The following is a 23,463-nucleotide window of genomic DNA, read 5'->3' as shown; positions in this document are numbered from 1 at the left end:
CCCATTCTGTACCCAGAGCCCCACAGGCATGTGGAGCCCGTCTGCCGTGCTCCGTGCTGTCCTGCAGGGTCAGCCGGACAGGCCAGGGGCAGGGAGCGACCCGGAAAACACACTGCTCCCTGCCCCGTCATGTCAAGCCGAGCCCCTTCCCAGGCGTCGGGAGCCCTTTGCGGTGGGCTCGCCGGTGGCATGGTGGGGGCTAAGAGCCTCCTCTGGGCTGCAGAGCTCACCAGGCCCCTGTGGCCCCCCACCTGGGTACCCCAGGGGTGACCACGCTGCCTCCCTGGTGGATGCTTGCTCCCTTCCTGGGGCTGAGTGAAAATCTCTGTCCAGGGAGTCTCTGTGCACATCCTGGGCACCGGCTGGCAGGCAGCTGGCCTCTTGGGCCTCGGCTCCGGTCATCGGCCGTCAGCCCTGGCTGATGGAGGCTACAGTGGGCCGCGGCGGGGGCCGCCTGCCTCCGTGCGTCCCTGAGCGCCGCGCTGGCTGCCTGTCTGGAATGTGTGCGTGCACTGAGGTTTTTTTTCACTCTCCTGCTGTGGAAGGCCCAGGGAGCTTCCCGAGGCCCCTGCTCGGGATGGGGCGGCCCACGGGTCAGCGCTGCTCCTCCCACGAGGGCCCAGCTGCGGAAGCAGAAGCCCAGAGGGTGTGGGACGGGGATGCGGGCTTCCTGATCACACAGCCAGGGGGGCCAGGCCCCGGGGGACCCGCGAGCCATGCCTGACACCTTCTTTTCTCTACTTGCGAGTACAAGGAGGCTTCTGTGGGCGGGAGGAACAAGGAGCCAGCCCCGGCCTTGTGCCTTGACCCACATCCCTCCATCTTGCAGGAGGGAATTCCTCCCTGCATGCTGACCTGCGCCAAGGCCAGGGCTCCGCCAGGGAGAGTGTGGTTTGCACGGATCCCGCTATGGTGCGGCGCCCACTGCAGCAATCCCATGAAATCCCGATGGCTCCCAGCTTGTGGCTCAAGACGGTGTCCTGCTGAGCCCAGGGCTCTGGAGTGGGAGACGGGGCGTAGTAGTCGTGGCTGCCACCGTGGCAGCCCAGGGCAAAGGAAGGCGAAGCCAGACAGCCGTGGTGGGAATCCTGTGTGTCGCCCCGGGCACGTCCCGGAAACTCTCTGAGCCTCTGTCCCTCCATCTGTGACCTGGGGAACACTGCACAGGTGTGAAAATGCTGGCACAGGGCTGGCTGTCGGGCCTGCGTTCAGATGTTAGAGGCCTTACAAATGAGCATGACAGGCCGGCCCCACGGCTCACTAGGCTGATCCTCCACCTGCAGCACCGGTACTCGGAGTGTTCTAGTCCCAGTTGGGGCTCCGGTTCTGTCCTGGTTGCTCCTCTTCCAGTTCAGCTCTCTGCTATGGCCCGGGAGTGCAGTGGAGGATGGCCCAAGTGCTTGGGTCCTGCACCCGCATGGGAGACCAGGAGAAGCACCTGGCTCCTGGCTTTGGATCAGCACAGCGCGCAAGCCATAGCAGCCATTTGGGGGGTGAACCAACGGAAGGAAGACCTTTCTCTCTGTCTCTCTCTCTCTCACTAACTCTGCCTGTCAAAAAATGAGGGTGACAGAGCCCCCCAAGACGTAAATGAAAATAAAGCAAAGCAGAACTGTAAAGGAGGGACAAGAAAATGCAAGCAGCGATGGTCTCACTGTGGTCATGACACAGATTATTTATTTAAATTTAAATATTTATTTAAATATCAATTTCTTTTGAAAATTATTCTTGGGGGTTGGTGTTACAGCACAGAAGGATAAGCCACTGTCTGTGACACCAGTTTGAGTCCCGGCTGCTCTGTTTCTGATCCAGCTTCCTGCTGTTGTGCCTGGGAAGGTAGTGGAAGATGGCCCACAGGCTTGGGCCCCTGCCACCCATGTGGGAGACCTGGATGAAGCTCTTGGCTCCTGGTTTTGGCCTGGCCCAGCCCAGGCCATTGCAGCCATTTGGGGGAGTGAACCAGCACATGGAAGACCTTTCTCTCTCCTTCTCTGTGACACTGCCTTTCAAATAAAGTCAATCTTGAAAAAAATTTAAAAAGTTATTTTTAAATTGCTTATTTATTAATTTACTTGAGAGAGAGACAGAGTGCTGATTCACTCCCCAGATGCCCAGAATGGCTGGAGCTGGGCCAAGAACTCAGTCTAGGCCTCCCACGTGGGTGGCAGGAACCCAAGTACTTGACCGCCACCTGCCACCTCCCAGGCTGTGCATCAGCAGGGAGTTGGAATTGGGAGCAGAGGCAGGACTGGAACCCAAGTCTCCAATACGGGACGTGGGCATCTCGCCTGGCTTCTTAGCCATTAGGCCAAACACCTGCCCCTGGAAATCACTTTCAGTGCCGGTCCACCAATCATGGGCTTCGACTGCCAGGGTGAGGGGGAAGCTGAGTGCTCTGCTGTTGTCCTTATCATTAACAGGGAACCAGATTGGAAGTTGGAGCAGCCAGGACTTGAACCGGCACCCATAAGGGATGCTGGCATCACAGGTGGTAGCTTAACTCGCTGTGCCACAAGGGTGGCCCCTAATAAGCCGTTTTCTCACCCAAATGGAGCAGGCTGGTGGAGGCAACCCAACAAAGCACATTGATGTCAGAAGCATTAGGTCAGACCCAGTCTCTCTCCATCAGCCACAACCTCCCAGCCTTCTTGTCCCCCAGTTTGTCTATTTCAACATGTGGGTAAATGGACCATGGAGATAGCTTGGTGTGCATGCTGAGTGAGACCAGGTGGACACCTGCCAGTGGACAGGTAAACAGGCAGTAGCTGCGGCCAGCTGCTTGATCAGCAGTACACCCACCTGCTTTGCTGGAGTTTGCGTTTAACATGTATTGTGTAGTGCGGTATCTTTTTCCCTGCACAAAATGAAGTCATACATCAAAATTTATTTCCTGAACAGTTCAGCGTGGTAGCCTAATCTATGAGACACAGAACTCAAGAGTCTTGATTCGGGGCGTTAAAAATTAAATAAAACAACTAAAAATGGAAAACAGTGCAGAGCTCCTTGGGGCATGGCACCTGTGCCTGCAGGGTGGGAATGTGCCGGGCTCCGCCCTGTGCCACCTCTTCTGCTCCTTATGCCTCTCTGTTGACTTCTTGTTCCCCAGGCAGCTGCAGCAGCAGCAGGCAGAGTTGGAAGTGCACCAGAGAGACGGGCTGTCATCCTATGACTTGTCGCAGGTGAGTTGCTAGGAGATTATTTCCCAGTTGGAACTGTCTCCGACCCAGGAGATGAGAGACTCAGTCCAGCCCTTGGTGGGAGCCTCTCAGCCCAAGGGTGCCACCGTCCAGTCAGGGGAGCCGTCACCACCAGTGCTGGGGATTTCAAGGTCACGGGGGGACTCTGGAACTCAGTGTCAGAAGCCAGCGAGAGCCGGTCCTCTGGCCTCCTGATCTTCTCCCCCCGCCTTTGTGTTGTGTCCACCTGCTCCATGTGCCTCGTCCCGTCTGTGCCCCGCTCGTCTTTCCCTCTCCCATCTCCTCCCTGTTGTCTTCCCCTGCTGACTGCATGGGTTGGGCCTCTTTCTCAAACTTTACGTGCCCAGATTTAGCATGAGCTGTGTGCTTTTCACTGGTCTCTCTCCAAGGTGTGACGCCAGGGTCCCTGTGGTCACCTGTGGTTCTCTGCTCCCCCTGCCAGCCCTTCAAGCCAGAAGTGCTGGTGACTGCAGAGGGATGGGCTCTGGGGACAGAGAAGCCGGGGGCTCGTGGGCCCTGCCCAGCGTCTCACACATGTGGTGCTACTGTGTTCTCACACACCGCCAGGTCCCGGTCCCCAACCTCCCCGCTGGAGTTCACGAGGCCGGGAAGTCGGTGGACAAAGCCGATGCCATCTTCTCCCAGGAGCGAGACCCCCGGTTCGCCGAGATGTTCGCAGGAATCAGTGCGTGTAAGTTTCCAGCGTCACTGCTGGCGGGGGGACGCCGGGGTTCCGGGCGCTCTGACCGGGGACACTGCTGCAGGGTATAAGAGGGTCCGGATTCATCCTCTCCACACGCCCTGACTGCTGCTCACCAGGTGCCTGGGACAAGCACCCTGGGACCCCAGCACCTCCTTGTTGGAAAGGAAGGGGGTGGAATTCTTGGGCTCTCGTCACCCATTGCACAGTCGAGTTTTATTAAGCCCTTTAGAGACATGCCCCAGTTAAAAAAATTACAACTTAATTGAGTGCGTACAAGGAACCACATTTTAGAATAAAAATATGAAGGGAGAAAATAAACATGAAAATGATTCTCTGTTCTACCTGAAATTCATCCATGTTAGCTTCGAAAATTGTACCCCTTGCATTGTCCTACACACCTGTAGTCTTTCTGTGTAGGCTGTTGAGCTCATTTTTTTCCCAATGGCTCACTTTTTTTTAAGATTGATTTATTTATTTGAGAGGCAGAGTTACAGAGAGAGGGAGAGACAGAGAGAGAGGTCTTCCATCCACCGATTCACTCTCCTAATGGCCACAATGGCTGGAGCTGGGTTGATTTGAAGCCAGGAGCTTCTTCTGGGTCCCGCACATGGGTGCAGGGGCGGCCCAAGCACTTGGGCCATCTTCTACTGCTTTCCCAAGTGCGTTAACAGGGAGCTGGATGAGAAGAGGAGCAGCCGGGTACCGGCACCACAGGCGCACAGATCCGTGCTACCCACTTACACTTTCTGAAAATCCCACTTACCCAAGATTGCACCTGTTTGTGAAGTGAATCAGAGCATAGGATACAGGAATGGGAGCAACGGATTGGAAAAGCAGTGATGAGAAAAAGCGAAACTGCCACCTCTGGAATGAACGCCTGCATTGTCAGAAAATGCAGAAGATGGGCCGGTGCTGCGGCTCACTAGGGTAATCCTCCGCCTGCGGCACTGGCACCCCGGGTTCTAGTCCCGGTCGGGGCGCTGGATTCTGTCCCGGTTGCTCCTCTTTCAGTCCAGCTCTCTGCTGTGGCCCAGGAAGGCAGTGGAGGATGGCCCAAGTGCTTGGGCCCTGCACCTGCATGGGAGACCAGGAGGAAACACCTGGCTCCTGGCCTCAGATCGACGCAGTGTGCCGGCCTTAGCGGCCATTTTGAGGGGGTGAACCAACGGAAGGAAGACCTTTCTCTCTGTCTCTCTCTCTCACTGTCTAACTCTGCCTGTCAAAAAAAAAAAAAAAAAAAAAGATGCAGAAGATGAACAATGAAAACCAGAATCCCAGATTTCAAATGAATTCAGCAAGGATCAAGAAGGGTGTCGGACTGGGGGCAGTAAAATGATAAAAAAAAAAAAAAAAAAACTTCTCATCAGTGTGTACTATTTGGTCTCTGACATCCATAGTGACATTTAGCTTCAGGTGTGTGCAATCGTAGTTAGGAAGGAGAGAGGAGGAAGGGAGGGAGGGAGAGAACGAAAGGAGAGAGGCAGGCAAGCTGGCTTCCCTGAGGAAATGTCTAGCCAATCACAAAATTCTCAAAAGAAAAGCAAAGTGAATAGCAAGCCAGACTGCGTGTGGAGAGGGATGAACTGGTCGGATGTCCAGGGACTCCTGGTTGATAATTCGCTGTCTAAATACAGCACAGCCAGGCAAGATGCAGCAGACAGACCCTGGAGAGAGAGGCAGACGTGAGTCGCAAACGCGTCCAGAGCTGGCTGGCGTTGTGGCCAGGGGAGGAACCAGGGGGAGCATCCAGCAGGCTCGGGGCACAGGGGCGGAAGGTGCAGCCTGAAACAAAGTTGCAAACATCAGAAGCCATTGGCACAGTGAAAGCTCAAAGGATCAGGGACCCAAGAGGCTGCTCACTGTGGGCGGGGCAGTCTCACTGTGCCTTTCTTCACCTGGGACGGATCAAGTCGATCAAAACCATCAAGACGAAGATTCATAAAACCAAGGGTCTTCACATACACCAGGGGGGCGTCCAAAACCTCACGGAGAACCTGTGTTGTGAAAAAGCCACGCAGGGAATTCGGAATTCCAGGGCACTAAAATTATCTTTTAATCCCATTTCTCATGGTTTGTTTAAGCTCCCTTGTGCGGACTGAATGTTGTACCTTACATATGTGCTGGAGCGGTTAAACGTGCGCTGGGTTTGCTATTTACCGAAACCACAGGGGAAAAAAAAGCCTTAAACACAGAGAGGGGGAAAATGGCTTGCATGAAGTTGATAGGCAAGGAATGTTCCCTGGGCGCAGGCCTTTGGCACAACAGCTAAGACGCAGCTTGGAATAGCCACACTCCCCAGCTCTGCTGCGGGTCCCAGATTCATGCACCTGCGCCCTGGGAGGCGGCAGGTGATGGCCTGCAGCCCACTTGGGAGACCCAGATTTTGTTCCTGGCTCCTGGTTTCCACCTGGCCCAGCCCCAGCTGTTGTGGGCACCTGGGGAGTGAACTAGCAGATGAGATCTCTCTGTCTCTCTCTCTCTCTCTTTCTCTCTCTCTCTCTCTCCTTTCCTCCTCCCTCTCTTCTTCCTTTTCAAATAACCAAAATAAATACAAAAATTTTAAAACCTGCATAATAGTTAAAAGGAGGAGCGCCCAGCCTACCTAACTGCCTCTCAGTTTGCTCCTTATTCCCAGGATTCAGGCCCGGAGGTCGGGTGACCAACGCATGCCCAGAGCTGAGCTCCCACATCCTTCCTGGAGTTCTGCTGCCCCAGCCACAGCGAATGCAAATGCACACAGAACCTGTGCTGTGGCTTGTTTTGCGTTGAAAAATCACAGAGGGGCTGTTCACGTGCCTGGGAGACTGAGCTTTCGGTCCCTGTAGCCCCAAGCCCACGAGGCTGAGTGTCCTGCGTGGCACCACCATTCTCGCGCACTGGGGGGACACGCCCCCTGCCCAGCAAGCTGGACACCTGGAGCGACATGGGGTCCACTGGACACAAAGTGGCTGCCTTGTAACTAAGCTTTATTTCCCATATCCCAGTACATTCTTGCAGGTGGGGGAAGTTAGGCAATCCACGAGGGCGCTTCCAAAAGTGTGTGTGTGCCTCCAAATGTTGAAATCCATGTGTAGTTTTCTCATCACGCACATTTCCATGAACTTTTTAAAAAGATGTATGGGAAAGGCAGCGAGACAGAGGGAGAGACAGAGAGGGAGACTCTTCCATCTGCCTGTTCACTTCCCACAATGGCCAGAGCTGGGCCAGGCTGAAGCCAAGAGCCTGGAACTCAGTCTGAGTCTCCCGTGTGGGCGCAGGGGCCCAGGCACCTGGGTAAGCCTTCACTGCCTTCCCAGGCGCATTAGGAGGGAGCTGGGTGGGAAGTGGAGCAGCTGGGACCGGAACAGGTACTCGGATGTGGGCTGCACCACCGTGTGAAGACCCCTTAAGGAATGCGATGTGTAGGTTCTGAGGCTATGCGAGGGCACTGCATAAGCCCTGGTCACCCAGTGACCAGACGGGAAACGCTGGTCCCGCTGGTGATCTGCACCCATCCACGTCACAGCAAGTGCCTGCCTTCTCTTGGTCAGGCAGCTGGCAGGGACTGCGCTCCCTCGGCGGGTGAGGTCCTGGGCTGGGGCTGCTGCAGGCCACTGTGCAATGCAGGAAAGTGGCAAGGATGCCATAGCCCAGCCTGGGCCTTGATGGTTTCAGCTGCACAAGGGGTTCATACTAATAAAGAAACCCATGTTGGAAAGACAAGGAACACAGGTCCTGCACTGGCCCTGGTGGCTGGCCTGAGGCTCACAGCAGCTCTGGCTGGGTGGGTGAGGCCAGAGGGGTCCAGGAGGCTGTGGGAACAGTGCTAGGCTTGGTTTCAAGCCCTGGGTCCTCCCTGGTGGGCTCCTGACCTTGGACAAAGGAGAGAAAATATAGGTGCTGTCAGCTGTGTCACTGTTCCCAGCACTTTGAGCAGGCTAACTCGTTGGATTCCCCTCTGTGTCTTCATGAGGAGGACACTGGCCTCACCTCCCTGCAGTGGGGGAAACTGAGGCAGGCGCTGGCCGGCCAGGGACCTCGCGTGTGCCTCCCGCTCCCCAGACCCACTCCGCGCCTGTCCCGGGGCGCTGGCTGGCCAGGGACCTCGCGTGTGCCTCCCGCTCCCCAGACCCACTCCGCGCCTGTCCCGGGGCGCTGGCCGGCCAGGGACCTCGCGTGTGCCTCCCGCTCCCCAGACCCACTCCGCGCCTGTCCCGGGGCGCTGGCCGGCCAGGGACCTCGCGTGTGCCTCCCGCTCCCCAGACCCACTCCGCGCCTGTCCCGGGGCGCTGGCAGGCCAGGGACCTCGCGTGTGCCTCCCGCTCCCCAGACCCACTCCGCGCCTGTCCCGGGGCGCTGGCCGGCCAGGGACCTCGCGTGTGCCCCCTGCTCCCCAGACCCACTCCACGCCTGTCCCGGGGCGCTGGCCGGGCAGGGACCTTGCGTGTGACCCCTGCTCCCCAGACCCACTCCACACCTGTCCCGGGGCGCTGGCCGGGCAGGGACCTCGCATGTGCCTCCCGCTCCCCAGACCCACTCCACGCCTGTCCCGGGGCACTGGCCGGCCAGGGACCTCGCGTGTGCCCCCTGCTCCCCAGACCCACTCCACGCCTGTCCCGGGGCACTGGCCGGGTAGGGACCTCGCGTGTGACCCCTGCCCTGCTTGTCCTAGCGGAGAAGAAGATGATGAGCTCAGCCTCGGCAGCAGGAGCCCAGCAGATGTACTCCCAGGGAAGCCCGTTCACCCCGGGACACTCGGGGAAGGCCTTCAGGTACGTGTGGGAGAGTGCGGAGGGGCCGGCGTTGGGGGGACGGTGCCCTGGTCTCAGAGTTGGGCAAGGATGGATCAGCGCACGCATCCTGGCCCCCAGGCCCTGCACCTCTGCGTTGCCATAGATACTGGGTGTCAGTCACTCCTCCCTGGGTGAGGAAGGCCCCAGCCGCTGTGTTTTGAAGCTGTGCCTGGGAGGAAGGAAGTGGTCTGGCCTCTAGCTGGGGACGGCTGACAGGGCGGCAGGAAGCGAATGGGATCCTGGTTCTCAGACCACAGCCGCGTCCCTGGAAGAGTGGACAACTCGAGCCATCATCGTGTCTGGGCGCCAGGAGCACAGGCAGAGCGCCAGCTTCCCCAGGGCGCTCAGACCCCATGCCCAGCCTCTGGGGACCTGGCCCAGGGCCCAAGCTGAACTTCCAGGTGCGGGCAGAGGCCAGGGCTGGGCAGCTGGGGGCAGCCGTCCCCGCACCCCCCAGGGAGGGCCCTGCCAAGAGAGACTGCCCTGGCCCGGGCGGAGTGAGGCTCTCACTCCCACACGGGTCCTTGGCCAGACCTCCTGGTGGCTCGGGCCCGTCCTGCGGCCACACCTTGTTCCCTGCAGCTGCCTGAAGGCCCTGGGGAGCCCTGGTCAGTCACAGTGACTCTCTGGGGTCTGGATGATGGGATGGCAGCCCCCGAGCCGTCACGAGTGTGGGTCACGTCACTGTTGAAGCAAGGTCAAGGCAAGGCCCCCCGACTCCACCTGGGGCTGCTGTGTGGTTCAGGTGCTCTGAACACATCGGCCAGGGGCCGTCTGTGCTGAGCCCTCGCCAGCCCTGCCTGGAGTCCTAGGAACGCTTTGCTGCTTGTGCCCCTGCTGGGGGGAAGACAGCAGGCGAGGAAGGGCCGGGGGGCAGGGGACAGGGGCCAGGGGGGCCGCTCAAGGCGGTGTGGCCAGAGAAGGCTCAGCCTGCCTGCCGTGGCCAGGCTCTGCCTCCTGACCAGGGCATGGGCGCGTGGGGGTGAGGAACCTGCAGGCAGAGCTAAGGAGGCTGAGACGGCGGTGCCTCAGGTGCCCGGATGTGGGGTTGGGAAACATCACGGAAACGGGGTGTGGAGGAAGTCGGGGTGCAGGGCAGGAGGGAGGCTGCAGGCGCTGCTCAGCATAGATGGCCCACGCGTCCGTGCTCCAGGGGTTGAGCTGGGCTGAGGCTCTTGTGGAAAACAGCGTGGGGTGGGGGAAAGGGGTGTTGGGAGCAATGTCAGAGAAGGTGAGGCAGGCCTGGGGGCGCTGGCTGTGTGGGGAAGGGGCCCAGTGTCCCTATCATATGAATGAGTGAGTGGATGAATGAGTAAGTGGATGAATGAGTAAGTGGATGAATGAGTAAGTGGATGAATGAGTAAGTGGATGAATGAGCAGATGGGTGGATGAGTGAGTGGATGAGTGAGTGAGTGGATGAGTGAGTGAGTGGATGAGTGAGTGGATGAGTGAGTGAGTGGATGCCTCTGAGGGCTCGAGCCTGGGGATGGAGCAGAATTCTCTGTACCTCTGGAGAGCCAGGGCTGCTTCAGGATGGGGAGGGGGTGGACCGGGCCCCTGGTAGAACAGCATTGCTGGTATCCCCAAGTGTGCCCTTCCCCTTCTTCTTTGGTCCCGCCAGTCTCGGCCCTTCCTGTCTGCACCCGAGGCTCCCCCAGGGTGGGGGTGGGGGGCTGGCCCTTTGAGCCAGAGCACGCCTTTGCTGGGCCGGCTGTGTGAGTGACACGGGTCAGTCTCAGTCCTGGGCCGGGGACCCAGCCCCGAGGGGGTGTCAGGGAGGCCTCTGCAGGAGAACTGGTGATTGGGAAACGTGCGCTGACCCTGTCCCTGCGTTAGGAAGGGGGTGGGGAGGGAGCCCTTTCCTTCCGGAAACCACGGATTTGAAGAAGCGGGAATGGTGGGGTCCTCCACCGAAGCCACGGACCTCGTCTTTACGGTGGCCAATGTGGGAGCCCCTGTGACGTCCTTGGCTTCCCCCTCTTTCAAGGGGGCGCCGAGCACATGGAGGGGCACTGGGGAGACGTTAGGGCTCTCTGCTGCCTGCAGCCTGCTTTCCTCTCACAACCTGGCAGAACAACACCTCCACCAGAAGTCCTCCAGGATGGCCCCCTCGGCACCACTCTTTTGTTCTGCCCCGTGTGCTGAGCGGGAGGGAAGGCTGGGAGGAAATTACGAGCCTGTCCCCCCACCCCCCATTTCCATCTGTCAGAAGCTCATGGTGCACTCAGGAGACCCCAAAAACCATCCTGCAGGAAGTGCCTGTGCCCCATAGGGCGGGGACTGAAGACAGGCGTCAGAGAAGCAGCCTGCTGGGGCATACAGATGACAGCGCACGCTCTGCTGGACACAGCAGGCGCCTAATAAAGACTCCTGGGGTTAAATTAAGCTGAAGGCAGAGGAGGTAAACAAACAGGAGCAGGAGGAAGTTAACGGTGCCGGCTGTGCTTGGTGGGTCAGCCCTGAGTGTCAGCCTGCAGCCTGGCCCCCAAATCCCGAGGCCTTAGCGGGGCCCCCCAAAGGGACAAATTAACCAGCGTCCAGAGGAGCAGGCGAACGCCAAGAACGACTTTTCATCCCAGGGAGCTTTGCCATGTGCAGGAAGCAAACCACCTGTTGAGAGCCAGGGTTTGTCGGGGTTGGGCTGGGGGCTGAGCCGAGATGAGCACTGTGTGCCCCCCGGGGGGCCGGAGGCGGAGTCAGGAGGACAGGGACTGCCCTTGGTGGCCTGGCCAGGCTGGGGAGCAGCTGGGGACCCCTCCTTTTCCTCCCTGCAGCTCATCGGTGGTGCACGTGCCTGGGGTGAACGACATTCAGTCCTCGTCGTCCACAGGCCAGAACATGTCCCAGATCTCCCGGCAGCTGAACCAGAGTCAGGTGGCCTGGACGGGCAGTCGGCCACCCTTTCCCGGACAGGTATGGGCATCTGGGGGGCACAGCACCCTGGGAATGTGCTGGCTAGGGATGCCAACTCTTAGCATGGGTCGGTGCTCTGAGACAGCCAGCCGCCCTAGGAACAGCTGGCCTCACGGGAGCACCAGCCGCCCCAGGACCACTGTGACAGCTTGCATCCCCAGTGGTGGCGACTTCAGCAGCCTTTTCTCCAGAGGAGTGGGGCGGGTGCAGACGCCCCCCTCCCTCCCCCCAGCACAGCTCTGGTGCCCCAGTTGCTCCTGCCCCGGGAGGCCATAGGGACCCTCAGCTGCGTGGTGCGCTGGCTGCCTTGGGGTGGGTGTTGGCAGGGCTGAGTGTCAATGCCAAGGCCTCTACAGCCCCTCCACCCACGTGGGGCTGATCTGAGGTCAAGACAGCCACGGAGAGTCTCTGTGCTCCAGGGCAGGCCAAGCTGCTGCCTGCCACACCTGTCGCGGAGGTGACCGGGCGTTGGGGCGGGGGTCTGTGGGTGATGCGTGCTCTCTCTCTGCTTCGTCCTGATGGTAGCAAATCCCATCCCAGTCCAGCAAGACTCAGTCATCGCCCTTTGGGATCGGAACGAGCCACACCTACCCAGCTGACCCCTCCTCCTACAGCCCCCTGTCCAGCCCAGCTACCTCCTCGCCGAGTGGGAACGCCTACTCCAGCCTGGCCAACAGGACTCCAGGGTTCGGTAGGTGGAGCGTGATGGAAAGAACCGAGCGAGTCAGCAGAACCAAGTGTTCTGGACACCAGCATTCGGGGGGCTGAGCCCCAGGCTCCCAGAGTCCCAGGACGAGGTCTCCGCTCTGGCAGCACGGAGGCCTGGGATGTCCCTGAGATGCTGGGTGCTTAGGCCTTGGCCTGGAGAAGTGGCCCTGGCATCCCTGAGGCCTGGAGACTGTGTACCCGTGCCCCCACAGGGTTGCCGTGCTGTGGCCCTGGGCAAGACCTCAGGTCCAACCAAAGCACCATCCTGGGGTCTTATTTCCCAAACCGTGAGGATACATAGTGACAGGATTGGAGACCTACGTGAATGACAGCATTGTACAGGTCTCTCCAAAAGGGGTCTGTGTCACGGACGAGCATCTTCCTGCTCCTGGTCAGCACAGCCTCAGGCCATAAAGGGCACAGTGACCGCCCCTTCGGGCAACTTCCCAGGAGCCTTGGCCATAACCCCACTCTCAGCGTCCACTGTAAGTGCCCCCAGCACCTCTGCCGGGGCTGGGGTCCCTTTCACCTAGGGAGGGGCTCCTGAGAGGCACGAGCCGGTGCCCCTTCTCTCACAGCGCAGTCACGGGGGCCAGCACTGACTCTGATGACCATGCACAGCGGGCCAGGGGCTGTCGCCTTTGCCCTGTCTCCCACTCACAGGATGACCATAACCGCAACCATGGTGATGCAGGCTAACCCTGGGCAAAGGAGCGCTGTGTGCTAGGCGTTCACACATTGGAGTTCATTTAATGCATGCAGTGGCCCTCGGAGAGAGATACCATTGCCTGGGTTCCTTCCCTCGTTCCTGCCCTCGTTGGCACCTTCTAATCGCTCCTGGGGGAGCCCGGGGCTCAGTAGGATCGGGATGTCCCAGCAGATGCCCCCTGGTTTATCTTCCTGAGACGGGGGTTGAGCCCTTCCAATGAGGGCGCGGGAGAAACTGTCAGCTAGGGAAGTTCAGGCTGGAACACTCCGCTCGGCCGTAGCGTCAGTCTCTCGTGTGTGTGCATTGACAGCAGCAGTTTTCATGGAGCTGATGAGGCTTGGGCATGTGTGGGAGCCAGGCTCTGCAGGAGCCGGCCAGGGAGGGAGCAGGCACGGGGCTGAGAATACAGAGGGCGCCCCGGCTGGCCCCCAGGGCTGCGGAGCTCAGAGCAGAGCGGAAGGGGCAGGTGCTGGGGCCACCAGAGGAAGCAGGTGACCAGTGACCGGGCGGAGGGGCCGCAGGGTGGCTCACTCACAGTGGAGGTGACTGCTCCTGAGCAATGTGGGGAGCGACGCAGGAGACAGGTGAGAGTGGGGGCAGGTGAGAGCGGGGGCAGGTGAGAGCAGTGCAGGTGAGGGCGGGGGCAGGTGAGAGCGGGGCAGGTGGGAGCGGGTGCAGGTGGGAGCGGGTGCAGGTGGGAGCGGGGGGCAGGTGAGAGCGGGGCAGGTGAGAGCGGGGGCAGGTGAGAGCAGTGCAGGTGAGAGCAGGGGCAGGTGAGAGCGGGGGGCAGGTGAGAGCGGGGCAGGTGAGAGCGGGGCCGGTGAGAGCGGGGGCAGGTGAGAGCGGGGCAGGTGGGAGCGGGTGCATGTGGGAGCGGGTGCAGGTGGGAGCGGGGGGCAGGTGAGAGCGGGGCAGGTGAGAGCGGGGGCAGGTGAGAGCAGTGCAGGTGAGAGCAGGGGCAGGTGAGAGCGGGGCAGGTGAGAGCGGGGCCGGTGAGAGCGGGGGCAGGTGGGAGCGGGTGCAGGTGAGAGCAGGTGCAGGTGGGAGCGGGGGGCAGGAGAGAGCGGGGGCAGGTAAGAGCGGGGCAGGTGAGAGGGGGGCAGGTGAGAGCGGGGGCAGGTGAGAGCAGTGCAGGTGAGAGCAGGGGCAGGTGAGAGCGGGGCAGGTGAGAGCGGGGCCGGTGAGAGCGGGGGCAGGTGGGAGCGGGTGCAGGTGAGAGCAGGTGCAGGTGGGAGCGGGGGGCAGGAGAGAGCGGGGGCAGGTAAGAGCGGGGCAGGTGAGAGGGGGGCAGGTGAGAGCGGGGGCAGGTGAGAGCGGGGGCAGGTGAGAGCAGGGCAGGTGAGAGCAGGGCAGGTGAGAGCGGGGCCGGTGAGAGCGGGGGAAGGTGAGAGCAGGTGCAGGTGGGAGCGGGGGGCAGGAGAGAGCGGGGGCAGGTAAGAGCGGGGCAGGTGAGAGCGGGGGCAGGTGAGAGCAGGGCAGGTGAGAGGGGGGCAGGTGAGAGCAGGGCAGGTGAGAGGGGGGCAGGTGAGAGCGGGGGAAGGTGAGAGCAGGTGCAGGTGGGAGCGGGGGGCAGGAGAGAGCGGGGGCAGGAGAGAGCGGGGGAAGGTGAGAGCGGGGGAAGGTGAGAGCGGGGCAGGTGAGAGCGGGGGCAGGTGAGAGCGGGGCAGGTGAGAGTGGGGGCAGGTGGGGGTGGGGGCAGGTGAGAGCAGGGGCAGGTGAGAGCGGGGGCAGGTGAGAGCAGGGCAGGTGAGAGTGGGGGCAGGTGAGAGTGGGGGCAGGTGGGGGTGGGGGAAGGTGAGGGCGGGGGCAGGTGAGAGCGGGGCAAGTGAGGGTGGGGGCAGGTGGGGGTGGGGGCAGGTGAGAGCAGGGGCAGGTGAGAGCGGGGGCAGGTGGGAGCAGGGGGCAGGAGAGAGCGGGGGCAGGTGAGAGCGGGGGCAGGTGAGAGCGGGGCAGGTGAAAGCGGGGGCAGGTGAGAGCGGGGCAGGTGAGAGCGGGGGGCAGGAGAGAGCGGGGGCAGGTGAGAGCGGGGGCAGGTGAGAGCGGGGCAGGTGGGGGTGGGGGAAGGTGAGAGCGGGGGCAGGTGAGAGCAGGGGCAGGTGAGAGCGGGTGCAGGTGAGAGTGGGTGCAGGTGAGAGCGGGGCAGGTGAGAGTGGGGCAGGTGAGAGCGGGTGCAGGTGAGAGCAGGTGCAGGTGGGAGCGGGGGGCAGGAGAGAGCGGGGGCAGGTAAGAGCGGGGCAGGTGAGAGGGGGGCAGGTGAGAGTGGGGCAGGTGAGAGTGGGGCATGCGCAGGGCCTGCTCGGGCTAGCCCTGTGCTTGGAGTTGGGTGTTTCTTCCCTCGCAGACTCTCGCCCTCTCCGGAGCTGCGCTGCTGTCCTGACTCGGGTCACAGCACACACCTGGTGTTTGGAAACGTGCGCCCGCGCGGAGCCGGAGGGGGGCGGACACTCTGTGCCCTTTTCCTTGGCGCTCTGGGGGGGGGTCCTGAGATTGTTTCCGGTAGGAGGGGGTGGGGAAGGCGGTGTCAGTCACAGACCAGTCGGGAGAGCGAAACCTCCACGGGGAAAGTCTGAAGAGTTTTTCGCCCAATAAAAGTTGGTAAAGGGAGCACCTGGAGGTGAGGGGGAGGAGCTAAGAGCTTGGAAGAGGGCAGGCATAGTGGCACAGTGGGTTAAATGACCATGTGTGATGCCGGCATCCCGTATGGGCTCTGGTTGGAGCCCCAGCTGCTCCACTTCCGATCCAGCTCCCTACTAATGCGCCCAGGAAGGCAGGGGAGGATGGCCCAAGTGCTTGGGTCCCTGCTGCCTACGTAGGAGACCTGGATGCAGTTCCTGACTCCTGGCCCAGCCTTGGCTGTTGCGGCCATTTGTGGAGTGAACCGGTGGACGGAAAAATCTTTCTCTCACCTTCCCTCTGTCGGTCACTCTGCCTTCCAAATACATAAATATTAAAATAATACGGCTTTCTGTGTGTCACCGGCAGCAGGCACCTGCTGGTCGGCACTTCGGTGTTTCTTGGTGCAAAGGTGCAGTGACTGGCAAAGAAGTGGCTCAGAGGTGCTGTCCCGGGCCACGCGTGGCCTCGACATGTATGGCCTGGATGCCATTGTTTTCTTAGCAGGGACAGTGGCTTGGCCATCACGGGTCATGTCCCTGGCTTTGGGTTCACCGTATGCTTTTCAGTTTAGGTCGAGATAGCAATGAGTTCACTTGTGTCGCCCATCACATGGGGTCCCTGCAGCTCCAGTTTGGTCACAGCAGCTCAGACCAGTGACCCTGAGGGTGAGCATCCCTGACCACGCTCAGGAAACACATCGGGAACTCAGTGCCCCGCCTTCCGAGACCCACGTCCTGCCCAGCCTGCCCCACCCAGCCCGGGTGAGAGTGAAGTCATAGCACTGAGCTTCAGGTTAGAAAAAAAACACGGTGTCATCCCCACCTTGACAACCTCACAGCCTCCAGTGCTCCTGAGGTTGTGACCTGGGCTCCAAAAGCTGGCACGGGCGGAGGCAGCCAACAGCACAGTCCGTCTGGACCGCAGGTGGTCTTCACAGCCAGCTGGGCCTGGGCCAGCCCAGGTGTTGCTCAGGAAGCCAACAGATCTAGAGAAACAGCGTGGACGGAGCTCAGCTTGTGCTTAGTAGCTCTGTAGAGGGGTGCTTCCAAAAGTTCCTGGAGAAAGGAGTTAAAACGTTCATTTCGGTGCAGAAAACGTTCGAGATCCGTGCGTGCAAGGGGTGTTGAGAAAGTTCGTGGAAAATGCACATCATGAAAAAATGCACCAAGATGATCTTATCTTTCAATTCCATTTTCTATGAACTTTTTGATTACGATCATCCGTGGCTTTGGGAACACAGGATGCAGGGGGGACCACTGGAGTGTTTTCCAGAAAGAGGCTGGTTGGGGGCAGGCTCCATGCAGCCCCTACTGGCTGGCTGTGTACCTCCCAACACAGGGCAGCCGGGCTAAGAACCCACTAGGCTGTGTCATCAGGAGAGGTTCTGCTGAAGTTCTTAGTGTCTGGCCAGAGAGGCCATTGCTACAAACAATAATCAATTGATTGATTAGCTTTCAGCAGCAGAAGCTGAAAGGGGGCTGTCCCCCAACCCCACCATCGGTCCCGTGGCCAGGGACGTCATCCTTGAGGTCCTCACTTGGGAAGCCGCCTCCTCCAGAGCCTCAGGTCTGGGGTAGGTCCATTGCCACGTCTCCCTGCAGCTGACCGCTCTTCCCCGGCAGGTGCTGTCTGCACGGCTGATTGCCCGAGTGCTTGCTGGTGTCCCCCCATGGGCTGAGCCGGTCCCAATGGCCACTGCACTGCAGCCACCCCTGCCCAGTGTCAGGTGCATGGAAGGCGTTCACTCTGAACACTGCTTCTCAGATGTGCTCCCATGGCCTCCACTGCCAGCAAGACCCGGTCTGGAGTTCATACATGTAAAGAGTTGGCCTAACTTCTTAACGTCGTGGCTGGGAAGTGTGGATAATGGACCCATTTCTTAGGCATGCAGAGTATCTTTTTTTAAAGGTTTTAATTATTTACTTGAAAGTCAGAGTTACACAGAGAAGGAGAGGCAGAGAGAGAGAGAGAGAGAGAGAGGTCTTCCATACACTGGTTCACTCCCCAATTGGCTGCAATGGCTAGAGCTGCACTGATCTGAAGCCAGGAGCCAGGAGCTTCTTCTGGTTCTCTCACATGGGTTCAGTGGCCCAAGGACCTGAGCCATCTTCCACTGCTTTCCCAGGCTACAGCAGTGAGCTGGATCGAAAGTGGAGCAGCCAGGACTCGAACCGGTGCCCATATGGGATGCCGGCACTGCAGGCGGTGGCTTTACCCACTAGGCCACAGCGCTGGCCCCACAAAGTACCTTATATACATTACTTCCATTCATTTTCTCTTCACTCTGACTAAATTCTTTCCATCCTTCCTGAACTATTTTATGCCATTTCAAATGCAATCCAAATTGATTTTGTTTTCCCATTGCAAACACTTCACATTTTTTTTAACATTTAATTTATTTGAGAGAGAGAGAGAGTATCCATCCACATGTTTCCTGCACATGCATTGATTTCAAAACTTCTTGCACAAAAAAACCTGTCTTTTATTTGCTTATCCCTTGAGCCTGTTGAAGCACCCGTGTACGTGCAGTGGTAGCCTGGGGCCCCGGGTCACAATGGCAACCCAGGAAGTAGTCTCCGGAAGAGTGAACGAGTGAGTCCGTTCGTGGGAGCAGAAGAGGCTGCCCCCATCGGCGTGTTCAGGAGAAAGGGCGGACTCAGCCAGGGGATTCCTGAGAAGGAGTTGGGAAAGAGGCGGTGATACCAGAGCCACACTCAGTGCTAGAAGTCAGCAAAACGGTATCAAAAAGAGAGCGGCCAGGGCAGGCATTTAACCTAGCGCTTAGCACTGCACTTGAGACATCGGCATCCCAAGCTGGAGGGCCCGGGTTCGAGCCCCAGCTCTGCCCTCTCGATTCCAGCATCCTGCTAATGAGCACCTGCAAGGCAGCAGGTGTGGCTCAAGTAGGTGAGTCCCCACCATCCACCTGGGAGACCTGGGAGACCGGCTCCTGGCTTCACACAGTCCTGGCTGTTCTGGGCATTTGGGGGGTTAACCAGCAGATGGGAGTGCATTCTCTCTCTCTCTCGCTCTTTCTCTCATTCCCTCTCTTTCTCTTTCTCTTTCTCTTTCTCTCTTTCTCTTTCTCTTTCTCTTTCTCTCTCTCTCTCTCCGTACCTCTTTTCTCTCTCTGTCTCCCCACCTCCTCCCCCCCTCTTTCCCACCTCCCTCCCTCTCAAATGAATTAAATAAATAATTCTTTAAAAAGAGAGTGGTTGAGAATGTCCCATGCCCAAGAGAAACTGAGAAGTGGAGAACTCTGAACACCTGCCGGAGCGGGCTTGGCCACACAGCTGTGGTTGTGGAGTGGCTGCAGGAGGTGGGGGAGGGAAGGAAAGAGAAAGATGCTGGCCTGAGGACGAAGGGGTCCAGAGCTCTGATTCCTGAGGGGCAGAGGTCAGGGCGGTCCTCATGGATACACTGGAACCTTCCCACCGCCTGCCCTGCCCTCCCCCACAGTGGACGGGGGCTGTGCTATCCTTCCCCTACTGAGCCATGGTGGGCCAGCTGTGTTCAGCCTCTGCGTGTCCCGGAACAGGCCAGGCACCTGCCAAGTGGGCATTCCCGCCCACCTCCTGCCAGGCGTTGTGAGCCAGTCTGTCCTCTCAGCCCACCCTAGAGTTTAGAGTTCCACATCAGGTCAGTGGGTACGATTCTTTGCAGAGCAGACTCCTTTGCGGTCCTGGCAGTCTGGTGTGCTAGCATTTCAGATTGCTAGGTACGCAGTCCTCAAAGATTTGTTTATTTTAAAAGTAGAGCGACAGAGAGAAAGGGAGATCTTCCACCCACTGGTTCACTCCCCAGATGGCTGCGGCAGCCAAAGCTGGGCTAGGCCAAAGCCAGGAGCCAGGAGCTCCATCCAGGTCTCCCACGTGGTGACAGTGGTCCACGCCCTTGGGCCATCCGCTGCTGCTTTCCCAAGGGCATTAGCAGGGAACTGGATCGGAAGTGGAGCAGCCGGGACTTGAACCGCAGCTCTGATGTGGGATGCTGGCGTTGCAGCAGTGGCTTAACCCATTGTGCCACAGCACCGGCCTTTAGATGCATATTTTTTACAGCAGCGTCCCAGGTGCACAGTAGATTTAAGCCCCTTATATGCTGAAGTGGGGAATTGTACCCTGCCTTGCTTTTATAGAGCTCTTGGCCAACTGTTGATATGGTGAAGAGTTGGAAAAGCACCGATGATGCTTCGAGGGAGCTTATGGGTCGTACTAAAGCCCTTCCTGTCTCAGGCAGATTGTGTGTGTGTGTGTGTGTGTGTGAGAGAGAGAGAGAGAGAGAGAGAGAGAGAGAGAGACAGAGAGAGAGAGATAGAGATAGAGAAGAGAGAGCCAGCCCAGTGACGCACGGAGACAGAGAGGGATTCCTGTCCTTGAACCCTTTCCGGCCTTACCCCAGATGAGCCCAGCGTCTGGGGGTGGGGTGTGGGTGGCTGGGGATGGCTAGCCTGGTTGTTGAAAAGAGTGTGATGGGGCCTGTCCTGTTCCCAGGGCTCGACAGACAGCCCGTTGTCTCCAAAATGCCACATGACGGACGAGAACAGGAGTGCCCAGGTCTTTCATGTGCCTTGAGAACCCTCTGTGGTTGAATCCCAATAATGTTTCAGGCAAAATTCTCCCCCTGCTTCCTCTTTTCTGTCTCTCCACCTGAGGCTTCTTGTGACCTGTCGGTGGGAGCCAGCGGCCCTCCTTCCTGCACCCACGTCCTCAGAGGCAGCTTCTCCCCGGTCTGAGCAGAGCCCAGATCCCACCCCTGCAGGCAGGAAAGGGCTATGCCGTTCCTGGCCCCATAGTTGGACCTTGTGAGAGGTCAGGTGCGGCTTTGGCCACAAAGACCGCCCGGGTAAGGCTGGTGGTTCTCAGGGGACACTGAGCCCAGGCTGTCCCCTATCAGGGCCAGAGCCGTGAAAGGGTGACCTCTGGACCAGAGTATCTGGAATGGCAGAGCAATGTCTGCCTTCTCTCGCCAATGCCGTGTCACCAGCAAGGGACCTCAGCACACTCTGGGTCCCACAGACCTCCCCCTGACCCCCACGCCCTACCCCAGCCTCCATCAGCAGTCACAAAGGGCACGGGAAGCTTGGAGGCTTGGCCACCTGGCCACATGGCAGGTGCATCCAGGGAAAGCCACCCTCTCTGGCCAAGTCCCAGCAGCCTTTGAGAGAGGGCTCCCATGTCTCTCCCACCTACTCAGCTTGTTACAGGTGGCCCCCAACTCTCGAGTCTCCCCACGGTGATGCGAAAGTGATGCCTGTTCTGTAGGAACCATCATGCCGGTTTGGCGTGTTGGACTGGCTCTCCAGAAAAAAAGTCATTCATTCTGAGCTCAGAACTCCAGAACGTGCATGAGATACACAGCGCTCCACTACCAGACAGGCTTGGCATTGGGGGCTTTTGCTCGCCTCCAGCCAACACGGGTGTCTGGGCTCGCCCAAGGTCAGTGCGGCTAAGCTAGGCTGTTTGGCGGGTCACGTGTGTCAGCGTAAGATGCTATCAAGCTGAGATGGGTGGAGGGGGCCGTGTCCCCGCATCCTAAGCCGAGGAGCGTCTTGTGTCTGTCAATCAGAGTGACAACAAGCACCCAGCCAGCCCCGGCGGGCAGGTGCCTTTCAGAAAAACAGGGCCCTTGAGCTACAGGAGTGCTTAGGTCTCCGAAACCGCGGGTGGCTTTTAAGGGACGTGTCCTGTCCGTCGGCTCTTTCAGCTGAAAGTGGACAAGGCAGCGGGCAGTTCCAGGGGCGGCCCTCGGAGGTCTGGTCACAGTGGCAGAGCCAGCACCACGGCCAGCAGAGCGGTGAGCAGCACTCCCACCAGCAGCCCGGTCAGAGTGAAGTGTTCCAGGTAAATCGAGCGAGCACCGCCTTCCCGTAGGTACCGGCGCCTTCTCTCTGCTTGCGTTCCCCCTCGGTCTCGGCCACACCACCACCTGCCCAGTAGCCATCATGAGTTCTGGCCCGGCCTGGGGCTAGACAGGGGCCCGGGGTAGGCGATCCCCTCCTGCCCAGCCCAAAGCTGCAGGTGCAGCTGTGCCAAAGGGGATGCCATGGCGGGAGACTTGTCCTGGCTCCGAACTCCAGGGCTGCCCAGGACTCAAAGCAGAAGTGAGGGCCCTCGGTTGCCTTTCCCTGCCCGACCTCCTCCTCTCCCTGCTGCACCTAGGACAGGGCAGGCAAACCCATCAGGCCCTTGCCCCAGGGTCAGCCTAGCTGTGACTGAGCACGTCTCTCTGGTTGGGTGCAGGGTGTCGGCCCCTGGTTGCGGGTACCTGGGCTCCTTGCACCTCTCCAACGTTGGAGCCAGGCCTGGCTCGCCCCGCAGGCCCAGGGCAGCCCTGGCCTGCCTGTGCAGCTGGGATGGACATCACCGTAGCCGCCAGAGCAGGCAGGGCTCTCTGCCCCCTTGGGGCGTCCTCGGCTTCACAGTCAGCTGCAGGCGTTCCCATCAGTGGCGTTTCAAGCCCCTGGCCACTCGCTCTGCCAAGTGCTCCGCCCCTCCCATCAGCCCCTTGCGCTACACACCCCCCCGCCCTGTTGGGCCCCAGAACCCAGTTCTGTAAATCAAGGGTGGGGGCAGGAGCCACGTCAGGGGAGGATCCTGGGACCCCTACCATCAGTGCCCCACCTGCCTCCCACCAGAGCAGGCAGACCTGGGTAGGACCCAGCCGTTATTAGGGTACCGGAGCGGGCACAGCTTCCTTCCGCAGACAAGTGCCGTGCCCGGGGCTGACGCCGCCCCGACTCTGGTTGCCCCTTCTTCCTCCTCCCGTGAGAACCCAGCTCCGCCCCTCCTGGGGCCTCACGGACGCCCCATGAGGCTGACTTCCCTCATGCAGGCCTTCGCGGTCACAATGCCGGACAGAACTCTTGGTCAGTTTGTTTATCGCAGGGCCTAGCAAGCTTCTGCTGTGCCAGTGGGGGCTGTGGGTTTCTAGGAGGTAGGCCGGGGCGCCTTGTTTCCCAAACTGGCTTGCCTGCCGAGTTCTTTTCTCGCCGAGCCTCACACGGGTTGAGGATTCCGCAGACACGCGGGAAATTGGCCACAAGCAACTGAGAAAGCTTGACCCTCCCATTTTCTGTTGGGTAGCCTGAGGCCCAGAGACCTGAAAGCTGACGTCCAGCCATGCGTGAGGGATCTGGCCCTGCCCCCACTGAGGCTCCTCCCCCAGCCCCACTGTGCACCCTTCCCCCCTCCTCCCCACCCCCGCCCCCAGGCAGCTCTGGTCCACTGAGACCCTGGCTCAGCATTGGTGGTGTCCTGACATTTGCTTGCCTGTGCATGACAGCGCCAGGGGTCAGATGCCAGCAGAATCCCGCCCCACTCCCCGTTAGAGAGGTGGTGGCAGGGTGAGCGGCAGGCTGGGCTCCCGGATGAAGCCGCTGACTCCCCTCCGGTTCTCCCTTCTTCTCCTCTGCAGGACATGCTGCCCATGCCGGGGGACCCCACCCAGGGCACCGGCAACTATAACATCGAAGACTTTGCCGACCTCGGCATGTTCCCGCCCTTCTCCGAGTAGCTGCGGGCCCAGCCAGGCTGCCTCTGTGCAGTGCCACCCACGCGGTGACGCCGGGGCCCCCTCGCCAGGCCTGCCCTGCTGCAGGACCCCCACCGGGAGCCACCCTGACCCCCGTGTCCCCCCAGGCATGGCATCACTCAGCTCTGGCCCACAGCCCCGGCTGCCCAGCCCCTGACCCTGGTGCACGGCCGGGATTGGGCGTATTTATTGTCTTGTGCCTGTGTGTGTGCCCCAGAGCTGTGCCTGTTGGGTCCTTACTGTCCTGTGAGAGGGATTTACACCCTAACCAGAGCAGCTGATGCCCAGAGGGGCCGGCCAGCAGCGCAGGCCTGC

The 23,463-nt window shown here is 59.9% G+C and overlaps 1 protein-coding gene across 2 annotated transcripts in view; it reads left to right on the top strand.

Moving 5' to 3' along the window:
• ARNT2 (aryl hydrocarbon receptor nuclear translocator 2) overlaps positions 1 to 23,178 on the top strand; it is a 132,092-nt gene extending 108,914 nt beyond the window's left edge. Inside the window, exons 12-18 of one of the 2 annotated variants that reach the window (XM_062206345.1) lie at positions 3,107 to 3,179; positions 3,765 to 3,888; positions 8,552 to 8,651; positions 11,447 to 11,585; positions 12,126 to 12,276; positions 21,322 to 21,458; positions 23,032 to 23,178. In XM_062206345.1, the coding sequence (XP_062062329.1) occupies positions 3,107 to 3,179; positions 3,765 to 3,888; positions 8,552 to 8,651; positions 11,447 to 11,585; positions 12,126 to 12,276; positions 21,322 to 21,458; positions 23,032 to 23,130 (823 nt within the window). In that variant the 3' untranslated portion in view covers positions 23,131 to 23,178. Of the gene's footprint in view, positions 1 to 3,106; positions 3,180 to 3,764; positions 3,889 to 8,551; positions 8,652 to 11,446; positions 11,586 to 12,110; positions 12,277 to 21,321; positions 21,459 to 23,031 lie in introns of both variants that reach the window. The other variant, XM_062206343.1, reaches the window with a different exon arrangement.
• Positions 23,179 to 23,463: the final 285 nt, after the last annotated feature.

This window comes from Lepus europaeus, chromosome 11 (assembly GCF_033115175.1).
Source record: "Lepus europaeus isolate LE1 chromosome 11, mLepTim1.pri, whole genome shotgun sequence".
NCBI lineage: Eukaryota > Metazoa > Chordata > Mammalia > Lagomorpha > Leporidae > Lepus > Lepus europaeus.
This window is presented reverse-complemented; position numbering and strand designations above follow the sequence as displayed.